The sequence below is a fragment of the Budorcas taxicolor genome, chromosome 8 (assembly GCF_023091745.1).
Source record: "Budorcas taxicolor isolate Tak-1 chromosome 8, Takin1.1, whole genome shotgun sequence".
NCBI lineage: Eukaryota > Metazoa > Chordata > Mammalia > Artiodactyla > Bovidae > Budorcas > Budorcas taxicolor.
In genome coordinates this window covers 14,630,946-14,644,886 of record NC_068917.1, presented here as the reverse complement: position 1 = coordinate 14,644,886, position 13,941 = coordinate 14,630,946, and the positions used below count along the sequence as shown (strand labels likewise).

At 41.9% G+C, this 13,941-nt stretch overlaps 1 protein-coding gene across 1 annotated transcript in view; it reads left to right on the top strand.

The window, feature by feature from the left end:
• ACO1 (aconitase 1) overlaps positions 1 to 13,941 on the top strand; it is a 67,474-nt gene that overhangs the window by 35,196 nt on the left and 18,337 nt on the right. The window contains exons 5-12 of the mRNA XM_052644478.1: positions 3,081 to 3,150; positions 3,270 to 3,453; positions 3,961 to 4,100; positions 6,123 to 6,294; positions 7,963 to 8,063; positions 9,027 to 9,143; positions 10,046 to 10,205; positions 11,732 to 11,867. Coding sequence (XP_052500438.1) covers positions 3,081 to 3,150; positions 3,270 to 3,453; positions 3,961 to 4,100; positions 6,123 to 6,294; positions 7,963 to 8,063; positions 9,027 to 9,143; positions 10,046 to 10,205; positions 11,732 to 11,867 — 1,080 coding nt within the window. The remainder of the gene's footprint in view (positions 1 to 3,080; positions 3,151 to 3,269; positions 3,454 to 3,960; positions 4,101 to 6,122; positions 6,295 to 7,962; positions 8,064 to 9,026; positions 9,144 to 10,045; positions 10,206 to 11,731; positions 11,868 to 13,941) is intronic.

Below are 13,941 nucleotides of genomic sequence, written 5' to 3'. Positions count from 1 at the left end.
ATATCATAAAGCAGCCTAAACATTCTGGCTTCTGCTTGTCCTGTGACTGTGTCATTTATATCAAACTGACGGTCCCAAAATTCTGTGGGTTAAATGGTCTTCTTCCAGCCCTGCTTCTGCTGTAAGGAGCTCTGATGTCCTTCTAGAAACAGGAGGATGAGGAGGCATAATGACTGGGAGTCCATGTGTGCTCAGAGTACAGCCGAAGAGATAGAGCAGGGCCATACATGATTAAGAATAATGTTCCAAGATGCCTTTGCTTTTTTTTTAATTAAAAATAATTCTATTTAACAGACCTATTGTATGCCAGTATTTGTTCAAGAAGCAGGTTAGTCTCAAAAAGCAGAGAGATTAGAGAATGCATAGCTTGAATGCAGTTAATAAGTGTAGGAACGAAATCTCTAACTTGAAGAGTTGGGAGGTTCTTCCAGGAGTATCACTTAATCTAGGTCCCCAGGCATGTTTACCACAAGGAACTGGAAAGGCATTCTACACAGAGAGAACAGAGCATGCGAAGGCATGAGGAAAGTGTGGTGTGGGAGAGTATGAAGGCCACAGTGCCGCTGAAGCTGAAAGTTTGGACTGGAGGATGGGAGAGAGTGCATGAAGGAATTCTGAGGTCAGGCTGAATGAAGGACCTTGTTTTTTAAAGAAAGGGATTTGTACTGTATTTAGAAAATGGGATCTCCTGGCAGATTCAACATGGGTTGTGATGATCTGTATTTTGGAAAACCAAATTCTGGTGACGGTACAAAAGATAGGTTGACTAGATTGAGAGAAACTGGGCAGGAGACTGTTTCTGGAATAAATACTCTGCTAGCTGTAGGTACTAAGTGGGAGAAGAGGAGATCATTAGATGAGGGATGGACAGACAAGGAAAAGGAGGAGATGCAGGGAGGAAGGTCACACATTAGGATTTGACCTGTTGCATTTGTGGTGCCCAAAGTGTTCCTGGTGTAGATGCTCAGGATACATTGGGAATATGGATCTGGACCTGAAGACCCAGGTGGGGACTGGAGGGATGGAGCCCTCAGTGTACTAGGATGAAGGTGGAAGGATGGAGCCCTTGTGTACTAGGATGAAGGTGGAGGGATGGAGCCCTCAGTGTACTAGGATGAAGGTGGAGGACCTGAAGACCCAGGTGGGGACCAGAGGGATGGAGCCCTCAGTGTACTAGGATGAAGGTGGAGGACCTGAAGACACAGGTGGGTCTGGAGGGATGGAGCCCTCAGTGTACTAGGATGAAGGTGGAGAGATGGAGCCCTCAGTGTACTAGGATGAAGGTAGAGGACCTGAAGACACAAGGGGGGACCAGAGGGATGGAGCCCTCAGTGTACCAGGATGAAGGTGGAGGACCTGAAGACACAGATGGGGACTGGAGGGATGGAGCCCTCAGTGTACTAGGATGAAGGTGGAAGACCTGAAGACACAGGTGGGGACCAGAGGGATGGAGCCCTCAGTGTACTAGGATGAAGGTGAAGGACCTGAAGACACAGGTGGGGACTGGAGGGATGGAGCCCTCAGTGTACTAGGATGAAGGTGGAGGGAGGGAGCCTTCAGTGTACTAGGATGAAGGTGAAGGACCTGAAGACACAGGTGGGGACCAGAGGGATGGAGCCCTCAGTGTACTAGGATGAAGGTGGAGGACCTGAAGACACAGATGGGGACTGGACGGATGGAGCCCTCAGTGTACTTGGAAAAATTATCTAATCTTTCTGTGCCTTGGCTTCCTCTTCTGTACGTTAGGATAATAGTAGTACCTACGTGAGGGGTTGTTATGATGATTGAGTGAGTTCATGTGTGTAAAGTCCATGACGCATCATGCAGTCTTGCATGCTGGCTTCTGCTGCAATTATTATGGTAGTTGTTGCTGTTACAATACCAGCACCACTGCTGCAGTTTCTGTAACTACTACTGCAAGGAGGCAGTATAAGAATTTAGAACATCGATTCTGGAGTCAGACTGCCTGGGTTTCAATACCAGTTCCATCATTTACTTGCTGGGTAGTCTTGAGCACCTTACCTTCTGTCTGTCTCCTTTTGAAAAAAATGTGGATATTAGTTGCCTCTAACTTAAAGTGCTATTTTGAAGACTAAATTAGAAAATAAATGTAAAGCACTTTAGTGCCTAGCTCTTGTAATGTCAGTAAGTGTTAACTATCAATTAGTGATGTGTGACTTGGCTCTTAGGTATTAATTTTACTGTCCTTTCCTATGTGCACCCAGTCCATGATGCATAGTCTACACATGCTTCCTGTGTGCTAATCATGCAGAGTTGCCACTATGACTTATTCTGAGTCATGAAGGTGGAAGACCTGAAGACACAGGTGGGGACTGGAGGGATGGAGCCCTCAGTGTACTAGGATGAAGGTAGAGGACCTGAAGACACAGGTGGGGACCAGAGGGATGGAGCCCTCAGTGTACTAGGATGTACTACTTTGACTCAAAACAATGTAGTTTGATTATAAAAATTCTAGAAGAGCTTCCTGATGCTCTGCATTGTCCATGTCCATCCTGATGGATGGAATGACTTTGAGCAAACCTTGGCATGTATTTTGGGGTTTATAGATGTTCTTGGGCAGCACCATCTGCCCTGTAAACCTCCATTTGGAGGATAGGAGGTTGTGATCCTACAAATTCCTGTGCCTCCTGGCATCACTGGGTTCCTGTCTCCCAACATAAAATAGATGAAAATGCCAGGCTCAGGCATGGCTCAGCTAAGAGAGGTGTTGTAACAAAGTCACAGATGAGAAAGATGTATGGAAAGAAGGCTTCTTTAAGAATCTAAACTGCTGTTCTCATAAAAGTCTTAAGTCTGTTCCTAAGACTCAGACTTTATGATTAGAATAGTTTTTACTTAGATTCACTCAATGTTTTCTACCCACCATGTTTAAAGGCATGGTAAAAAAAATCACCTGAATCAAAAATAAAGTTCTTTTTTCTTTAGTTAACTCTTCTTTGCCATGTGAAGAAATGCACTGCCACCCAGATGATATGCCGTTTGGCTTATTATCATCAATAGCTTTGACTGGTAACATTTTAAGTCTTAAAATTTATACGTTTAGTTGTTCTCTTTGACAGGGCAGACAGTTTAAAGAAGAATCAAGACTTGGAATTTGAAAGAAATAAAGAACGATTTGAATTTTTAAAGGTACGGGCAGAGCTTGGTTCCACTGATTGATTCTCCATATGTGTGGGGTGCGAGGGAGAGGTGAGCTGCATAAATGTGTGTCTGGCATTCACAGTGTTCCTCCCATTTCTCAACCGTAGTGGGGCTCTCAGGCCTTTTGCAACATGAGGATTATTCCACCAGGCTCAGGAATCATCCACCAGGTGAATCTGGAGTATTTGGCGAGAGTGGTCTTTGATCAGGATGGATATTACTACCCAGACAGCCTTGTGGGCACAGATTCGCACACCACCATGATCGATGGTTTGGGTGTCCTTGGTTGGGGTGAGTGCTCTTTCGGGTTCCTATTCCATATGTGCTGGTCTATGGCATGGACCTCGATTTACTTTGATCCCATTACATTCCAGCAGCATGAATTTGAGTGACCAACAAATATCAGAGAGGTGTTTTTGTCTGTTTTGCTCACTGTTATATTTCCAGTACCCCGGAAAGTGTTTTGTGCCGTCAGTATGATGTTTGGAAGAACGAATTGGAACAAGGGGTTAGGGACATTTAAAATAAATGGAAACCACCGGGAGAGTCTGTTAAAGATGGGTACTCCTGACCCTCACTCTCCTTTTCAGTGTGGAATCATGGGGATTTTGATCTAGATGTCGGGAGACCACACTCTGAGAAACACTTGTTAAAAATTCTGTAGAGGGAAATAGAGGAAAGATAACTGTTCTTTATGGAAATATAACTCTACACTAGTAAAATACTGAGGGTGGGTTGACTACTTATTAATGATACTGAACTATGCCTGAGGAGTCATGAAACCATTATTGCATACAGGTGTGGGTGGTATCGAAGCAGAAGCTGTGATGCTGGGCCAGCCAATCAGCATGGTGCTTCCCCAGGTGATCGGCTACAGGCTGGTGGGCAATCCCCACCCCCTGGTAACATCCACTGACATCGTGCTCACCATCACCAAGGTAACCAAGTGCTGCCTCTTCTGGGGTCTTAGAGAGTCTCAGTGACAAACTGGAAGGAAGTCCTTGATGGACTCTCTCTTGGTTTCCATGTGCTCTAGAAATGCTAGGAAACAGTACGTTGATGACTTTAAAAGCGACGAGATAAGGTGAGAATTCTGTGGTCAAATTTCAGATCATTAGGTTCACATTACTCTTCTGTTGCTGCATGGATATTTTTCTTAAAAAAAAAGTTTTTGAAACCGTGAAATAGTTTAAATACACAGAAGTTAAAATGACACTTATATGCCCACCACATAAACTTAACAGATGGTAACATTTTGCTGTTTTTGCTTCAGAGCTCTCTCTGTATGTACATTTTTTAAAGAAGTGAAATGTAATGTTTATGGCTAAAGCCACCCTCCTCATTTCTAGAAATAATCACTGTGCTGAGGTTGTACAAAATCATTTCCATGCATATGTTTATACTTCTGTACTTTTTCCATGTGGTTCTTCTTTGTATGTAAATAGCAAACTCTTTCTATGAATAATTTTTGACTTTTAAAATTTCTTTCTGTGTATTTTAAGTTACATTATTGTAACGGATGTTTTTCCAAGCTGGAAAATACTAGTTAGTTGTTTTTTTGTTTGTTTTTTATTTTTGCCCTTGTTGAAAGTAATCTTTTATAATGATTTGCTTGCTTTGCAGAAAGAAGGCAGTTTCATTTTGAAAGATTATTAGAAAAGTAATTTTTTTATTATCACAAAGTTTTTTCTGGTTGTATGGTTTGGAGGCTTGGGGAATTTGAGATGGATACTATACTTTTGATTTAATCGTCATGGAAATCAGAATTGGATGAGTTTGAATGTTATAGCTTATCAGAGATGTCCACATCGTGCAAGTGTAGAATAATATAGGCTTTACCCACAAAGTCTGGCAGAATTCCACATAATCAGAAGAGACTGTCTACATGGCTGTCCACACTTCATGAACCTGATTTCATGCAGCCCCAAGCTGGTCACTGATGCTGCAGCTCTGGCTGATGGCTTGTATGGAAAAGATGTGGGAGTCAGACTGCCTGAATCTTTTAGTTACCTTTGACTTATACCTGTGTTCAGGATATTCATTCATTATACACTTGGAAACAAGGCATTTGCTTACTCAGTAAGTGCAAATCATAACTAATTTAAGTTGAAAGAACTTATTTAATCCTTAGAACATTTTCTCATTTTGAAAAACTTTTCTTAATATTGTGATTTTATATTATTTTTTCTTTTTCAAGAACTGTTTTGAAATAATTTTAGATTTATAGGCGAGTTAATGTAAAGGTAATACAGAGTTCTGTTACCTTTCTCTCAGCTCCCCCAAATGTTAACATCTTACATAACCATGGTACATTTATCAGAAATAGTAGTTAACATTGGTATGCCATTTTTAACTAAACTAGAAACTCCACCAGTCTTTGTAGTAATGTCCCTTTTCGGTTCTAGGATCTACTACAGGATACCATGTTGTATTAGTTGCATTGCTTTTTAAGTTTTATTTTTAAGAGTAATCTATAATGTGTGCTCAGCTGTGTCTGACTCTTTGCGACCCCATGGACTGTAGCCTGCCAGGCTCCTCTGTCCATGGAATTTTCCAGGCAAAAATACTAGAGCAGGTTGCCATTTCCTACTCCAGGGGATCTTCCCAACCCAGGGGTCCAGCCTGCGTCTCCTACATTGGTAGGCAGATTCTTTACCACTGAGCCAGCTGGGAAGCCCATAATCCAAAATATATTGGGCTAATTTATTGTTTGTGTTGACTCACAAGGCTAGTTTATGAGAATGGCAAGGGGATAGTTCTGCATTTTAAATAAGGGTTATCAGGACTTCTCTGTTGGTCCACTGGTCAAGACTGTGCTCTCCCAATGTGGGGAGCACGAGTTCAGTCCCTGATTGGGGAACTGCAATCCTGCGTGCCACCTGGCATGACCATAAAAAGTAAATGCTGAAAAAAAATGTGGGTTATCAAATCTCAAATTCTGTTATTATCCTGTTGCTCAGCACCTCCGCCAGGTTGGGGTAGTGGGCAAGTTTGTCGAGTTCTTTGGGCCAGGAGTAGCCCAACTGTCCATTGCCGACCGAGCTACGATTGCCAACATGTGTCCAGAGTATGGGGCCACTGCCGCCTTTTTCCCAGTTGATGAAGTCAGTATCAAGTACCTGGTGCAGACAGGTAAGTGCAGAACCCTGAGAACAGAAGGTCCCTTGTATAGTTCCGAGAAAGCCGACAATCGGAGTGCTACCTTCTGTCTCTGTCCCTCAGTTAAACAGTAGAGGCATCACCCTAAAGAAGAGAAGGGAAGGGATGGTGGGGAGGGGAAAGCTGCAAACTACACCGGAGATAAGATTGGGTTCTGGGATCTAGAGGTGGCCACTGAACCTCTTACTGATCTGGTACTGAATTTCTAACATCTATTGAAATGAAACAAATGGTTTTAGAGAAGGCGAACCCTTTCTTAACGGAAACCTAAGAGAAATTTCTCCCATGTGTTTTCATGGGGAGGGTGACATGGGGTGTAGTGAACACTGGAACGCAACAACAGGTCATGATAAAGATGCTAATGAAGATCAGACAGTCATCTGTTGTAAGATCCTTGCTGACAGCTGATGACCTTGACAATTCAGTGAAAATGAACAGGCCAACAACAAATGCTGATCTGATGTGGATCCAAGAATCAAGCTCTCCAGCAGTCTTAATTTACTGTCAGAGAAATGGGAGTTCTGCATGTCCATTTGGGCAAACCATGCGTATTATCTCCTGCAACCAGGAGCTTTCTGAATGAAACAGCAGAGCGTTTGGGGTCATATTCCTGGTGACACAGTATCATGAGTTAGAACTTTGAACTTTGGAGTTAAACTCAGCTTTGGCTCCTGGTTCTGCCATTTACAGCCCGTGTTCCATGGAAAAGTTATTTAATCTTCTTGAGCCAGTATTTCCTCATCTATACATGAGGATAATAATAGTGTTTGTCTCAGAAGGTCAGGAGAAAGGATTAGAGATTGAAATAATGTATTGAAAAAGTGTAGCCCACAGTGCTGGGCACACAGCTCGTGTTTTGTGGTAGGAGATGGGGGGAATTACTATTTTAACAGGGCTAATGTAGACTGTTGAGGGTCTATGGCCAGTTGAAGGCAGATGCGTAGGAGGGGCACTTTGGCAATTTGCTAAGCCTTAGGAGCCTCTTGGTGTTACTTCCCTGGTGGCTCAGACAGTAAAGCATCTTGCTTACAATGCAGGAGACCTGGGTTCGATCCCTGGGTCGGGAAGATCCTCTGGAGAAGGAAATGGCAACCCACTCCAGTACTCTTGCCCGGAAAACCCCATGGACGGAGAAGCATAGTGGGCTACAGTCCATGGGATCGCAAAGAGTCGGACATGACTGAGCGACTTCACTTTCACTTTCAGGAGCCTCTTAATTAAGAACCATAATCAGGACTTCCCCAGTGGTCCAGTGATTTAAGTCTCCGTGCTTCCAGTGCAGGGGGCATGGGTTTCATCCCTGGTCAGGGAACTAAGATCCTACATGCCACACTGTGCCGCCAAATAATTGGGGAAAAAAAAAAAAAGAACTATAACCCAGAGAGAGGAGTACTTATAACTAAGTAGAATTCTTTTCAGAAAACAGTCCCTTCGATAGAACAGCAGGTTGGTTCATGGTCCCTAGTAAACAGCAGCATCAGTTGGAAAGTCAGACCATGAGCCTGCAGGCTGCAGTGTCAGCAGAGGGCTTGGAGTGTCTTAAGTGAAGCCCTCACTGTTTATGCAGTTGCTACTAAAGGTATTAGTTTCATCAGAAAATACTGACATCTGTTACTTGCTACTTCTTAAAATGCCCATTAGGTCGTGACAAAGAAAAAGTAAAGCATATTAAACAGTATCTTCAGGCTGTAGGAATGTTTCGGAACTTCAGTGACTCCTCTCAAGACCCAGACTTTGCCCAGGTATGGGAGCACCTCTCATTGAACACGTTTCCTCTTCCTCAGGCCTGTGGTTTTAATTGTGAAAGTTTTTCCTAGGGGGAGTGTACTTGTAGGAAGTTAGTCACTGCCAAGTTATCACAAAAGAACAGGGTGTTAAAGGCTGAAAAAATAAAAAAGATAAGGAATTGCAGACATGACAAAATAACATAACTTCCCCCATTCTTCCTGGCCATTAGGTTGAGTGTCTCCTTTTTTGATTTATTCCTCTGATGTAGACGACCCTTGGAGAAGAAGTTTAGAAGGACTGGAGCTATTTAAAGGCTGATAAGCTCATCAGAATTATAGATGGGAAAGAAATGAAAGTGCAAGCCAATCGATTAAGTGTGAGCCAATCAGTTAGTTCAGATTTATCCACTGCTTATCTTCACTCATTGTCTAGGGTGCAAACTAAACCCCACTTTTCTCTACAGCCAAGATCGGAGGGTAAACCAGATGTGGGACTATTATTTCCTTTCCTATTATTAACACACTGAGGGAAGGAAATACTCCATCAGACTAGGACCCATTTCTTGGCATTGATGACTTCATGACAACATCCCCTCAAGTCATCTTAGAAAAATTACAGTGGTTTATCTGTCATTTCAGTAGGAAACACATCTCACACTAACTTAAGCAATAGAAAGGATGTATGAGCTACTTTATAACGAGGGCCAAGTGGAAGACCACAGCAGCCATAGTGCCCACCCTGGTCTTTCTGAGAGTGGGCAAGGCTTCTGCCTGTCGCATGCTACCAAGTGCCCATCTGGATCTCTGGAAATTCCCTTCAGTGTTAAAAAGGGACCCTGATTTTCTTGGTTTTGAATGTGTTAGTTCGGTTTGTTTTTATTGCTGTGTAAATTCTCTGGCACAGCTGTTTTTTGTTTTTTGTTTTTTCTTTGTGGGTATAATGACGGTTCTGTGGTTCCTTTTCTTCTGGGTGGACAGGTTGTGGAGTTAGACTTGAAAACAGTAGTGCCTTGCTGCAGCGGACCCAAAAGGCCTCAGGACAAAGTCGCCGTGTCTGATATGAAAAAGGACTTTGAGAGCTGCCTGGGGGCCAAGGTAGGGAGCTGGGAGAGGTGGGTGGAGACCCTCCCCATGCCTGGCTTCTTCATGCACAGGCTTCTGTTCACCCATCTCGATGATGAATCTTCCTGAAGCCTAGTACTGAAGGCATTTCCTCTCCAAACTGAACCCCTAGGTGCCTCCTCCCACCTTAGCTAAGAGCTGAGCAGCTTCCTTACAGCCCTCTATTGCCTATAAACACGCTCAACCCTCCTTTTCATTTTTCCTAACTCTCCTTTTCCAGAGCGTATCCACTCTTCACCCGACTCTCACCACAGCATTCACTCTGCGTGAACAAGCTATTCTGGCCACTAATTTTGTTCATGCCCCTCCTGCCCACATGCCCTTCCTCACCAGCATGCCCCAATCTCTCAGCTCCTCCACAGCATGACCTCAGATCTCATAGCACAAAGTCATCTCTCCCTCATTTGAACGTTCTGGCATCAGTCGAAACCCCTGTGATGGCGTTTCATATCCTTTAACTTCATTGTTGGTACTTTATATTATTTTCACGTCTGATTCTTTTACTAGACTCTTATGGCACTTTTTTCTAAATTTCCTTATGGTTAGTGTCTGTTCCCTCTGTCGCCATTAAATCTGTACTAATTTGCTCTAGTTAGACTAACTTTAAGCTAAATTTGTAGTTTTAGCATTTCAATATTTAAGGTGGGAAGGAGGTAATTGTTAATAATTTAAAGCAAAATAAGATTCAGAAATCAAGACTCCCTTTTCTAAAGATTTAAAAAGAGGAAAGGGAACTTTAATTTTTCTGTAGCATTTCAGAGTTTACCAGCTGAGATGTTTATGTTTTAAGAATTATAATTACCAAAGTGCTTCTTCTCCTTCCAAAGTGAGAACTTTTGACCGTATATATATATCTTCTTTTTTTCTTCCTATAGCAAGGATTTAAAGGATTCCAGGTTGCTCCAGACCATCATAATGACCATAAGACATTTATCTATAATAACAGCAAGTTCACCCTTGCTCATGGTTCTGTGGTAATCGCTGCCATTACTAGCTGCACAAACACCAGTAATCCATCTGTGATGTTAGGGGCAGGTAAATACATCTGATGGTCATGTGGACATGTGGGTGGGAATTTCCAAGACATAACCCAAGGGCTTAATTAAGTTCTGTGTATGGGGCTTCCCTGGTGGTTCAGACCGCAAAGAATCTACCTGCAGTACAGGAGACCCGGATTTGATCCTTGGGTTGGGAAGATCCCCTGGAGAAGGGAATGGCAACCCCCTCCAGTATTCTTGCTGGAGTCCTATGGACAGAGGAGCCTGGTGGGCTACAGTCCATGGGGTCACAAAGAGTCGGACACGACTGAGTGACTAACACTTTGACTTTCATAGTTCTCTGAACCTTATCCTTCCCAGATGCAGAGACTAATTGGCCCAGAAATGTTTATTCAATAAACAGTGCCCGATACAAAATATTTAAAGTAGTATGGCCTTTAGAATTAACATAGAAAATAAGGGAAAGAGAGGAAAGAAAGGTGAATTTCTGGTAAAGCCTAGAATCTTGTGTCAGAATTTAAAAAAAGGAAAAAATATTTTCATGCCACAGATTGTTCTTCATAAAATCCCTTTTTATACAGCGGCATTTAATCTTAGATACATTGTCAAGGGCATCTGAATTAGCACACAGGGCACTTGGTTGATCAAACTTATCTGCCTATTACACAGTTTTGGTTATTTAATGTTTACATGCAGAGTTTCATTAATGTAAGGTCCCTTTAGTTTCCAAATTTTAAAACATCCCGAAGAGTTCCTCTTATGTCCACACACAGGTAGTTCTTTCTTTATGAAGTGGACAGGTGCATAAGGAAAACTTTCTTTGTCCAAGAATTCGTCTATTGCCCCCTAAGCTTTGGACAGACGTGTTTCCTCAAGGTAAGACACCAGCTTGTCTGTAGCTTCTTGTTTCTTAATACTCACACTCCTTATTTCTTTCCTACTTCCATGAGATGTCCCAAGTCAGAGCACCCAAGTGTCCCTGTAGTACATAGCCTCTGGATTTGCCCAGAATCAAGTGACCCAGCAGCCCTTGATCTTCCACTTTAAGAAATATCTGAGAGCAAGATTTTTAACATCTAGATGGACTCTACTCCTCACCAACTAGTACACAATTCATATACTTTAAGAAGGGGCCCTGGCAATTATTTTTTATCTAAATATAATTAGAAAGATTGCTTTCCCTCCAGAAATTAAAAACCCACTCTCTTAGTATAATCATGAACGGTTTATCTCTTTGAAAAACAAAAAGCACTTCTCTTTTTATGTCGTTCATGTCCATGGCTTATTTTGAGCTTACTGAACAAACATGAGTGACTTCGTGCCGGTGAGCATTTGGTTTCGATCGTTTAGTCTGTCAGTCGTGTTCGACTCTCTATGGCCCCATAGACTACAGCACGCCAGGCTTTGGTTTCTATTAGGCAGCAAAAATGGCAGAAAGCACCAGTGTGAGTGGGGTCCTGTCAGGCTGTGCAGGAAGTGCAGAGCAAAGTCAGTGTTTCCTGAACTGTCTGTGGCACCTGGAGTGGGCAGCCCACAACCATGTCTGTGTTTACCGTTTCACAGGCTTGTTAGCGAAGAAGGCTGTGGATGCAGGCCTGAGCGTGAAGCCTTACATCAAAACTAGCCTGTCTCCTGGCAGCGGTGTGGTCACCTACTACCTGCGGGAAAGCGGAGTCATGCCTTACCTGTCTCAGCTTGGGTGAGGGAGGAGTCTCTTACACCATTGCTTTTGTTGCGTTGTATTCCGCAGATAACTTGCACAGTCAGCGTGAAATGGATGTAAGCTTATCTGATGGTATCTAATTGCATGCTCTTTCGTCAGTGCAGACTTAAACCCTCACTTTCCAACAGACAGGGCCTTCCTGTACAGTTGTGCTGGTTGTTCATCAGACAAGGGTATCTGTGAAGAGAGCATGGGCTGATATCAAGCCCGTGCTCCACTGTAGCACTGCCCTCCTAGGGAAGGGGGCAGCTTTTCTCAGTTACATGAAGGTGTGCTGTGGGCTAATATTGGCTCTGCCACAAAGAGTCTGCCCTCTGTATGAAAATAATTATTTCACATGCCTAGAAATGTTATGAAATGTTATGACTGAAGTCAATTATTTGTTTCCGAATACGGTTTCTGCTAGTAACCCACTATTACTACTTTAATTGGCATAGATCTTTATCATGTACCTCATAAAAGTTGGAAGTCCCTGGAGTATATAATAAGAGTAGTAAATAAAGATATCAGATATCTGATTTCAACTTTTAAAAATTACAGATCATTTAGGTAGTCTCCCCATAATTTACTTATAAGTTTAAAAAGTAAATTACTTATAAAAGTAAATTATATGGAATAGAATAGAGAGACCAGAAATAAACCCATTCACCTGTAGTTAATTAATCTTCGACAAAGGAGGTAAGAATATGCAATGGAGAAAAGACACTCTTCAATAAGTGGTTTGGGAAAGCTGGACAGCCTCATTTATATGAATGAAATTAGGATACTCTTCACACTGTATACAAAAATAAACTAAAAATGGTTTAAAGACTTAAATGTAAGACATGACACCATAAAACTACCAGAAGGGAACATAGGCCAAAGATTCTCTGACATAAAGCGTAGCAATATCCCAAAGCAAAACAAACAAAAGCAAAAATAAATAGGACCTAATCGGAATCAAAAAACTCTGCACATCAAAGTAAACATCAGCAAAATGAAAAGATAAGCTATAGAATGGGAGGAAAATATTTGCAAACAATGCAACCGACAAGGGCTGAATTTCCAAAATATACAGATAGCTCATACAGCTCAACATCAGACAGACAGCCCAATCAAAAAATGAGCAGAAGACCTAAATAGACATTTTTTCAAAGAAGACTTACAGATACCAACAGGCACATGAAAAGATCCTCAGTATCACTAATAATTGGAGGAATGCAAATCAAAACTACAGTGAGGTATCACGCAAGTCAGAAAGGCCATCATCAAAAAGTCTTACAGATAATAAATGCTGTGGAGTGTGTAGAGAAAAGGGAACCTTCTTACATTGTCGGTGAGGATGTAAATTGCTGTCACCAATATGGAAAACAGTATGGAGGTTCCTTAAAAAACTAAAAATAGTAGAACTACTATATTGCCAGCAGTTCCACTCCTGGGCATATATCTGGAAAAGACAAAAACTAATTCAAAAAGATAAATGCACCCACATGTTCACAGCAGCACTATTTGTAATAGCTGGGACATGGAAGCAACCTAAGTGTCCATCAACAGATGAATGGATAAAAAGATACATACATAACAGAATGCTACTCAGCCATAAAACAGAATGAGGTATTGCTATTCACCACAATATGGATGGACCTGGAGAATATGGTACTAAATGCAGTGAGTCAACAGAGAAAAACGAATGTTATATATTAGCAGTAGTATGTGGACTCTTTAAAAAAAAAACGATGTAAATGAGTCTTTTTACAAAATAGAAACAGACTCACAGATACAGAAAGCAAACTTCTCGTTACCAAAGGGGAAATCGGATTTGAAAGGGGGAGGGATTAGGAGTATGGGATTAAAGGATACACACTACTAGGTATAAAATAGGTCAAATAGAATGTAAATATAAAATCAACTATACTTCAGTCTTTTTTTTTTTAAGTGAATTATAAAAAGGAGCCTTAATCGAATGATTTGGGATGGATGAATAGTAGATCAAAATGTTCCCAAGAATGAAAGCCTCACAGAAACAGCCCTGTGTTACCCTTCTTTAAATCAGTGGTCTCCAGGAACCAGC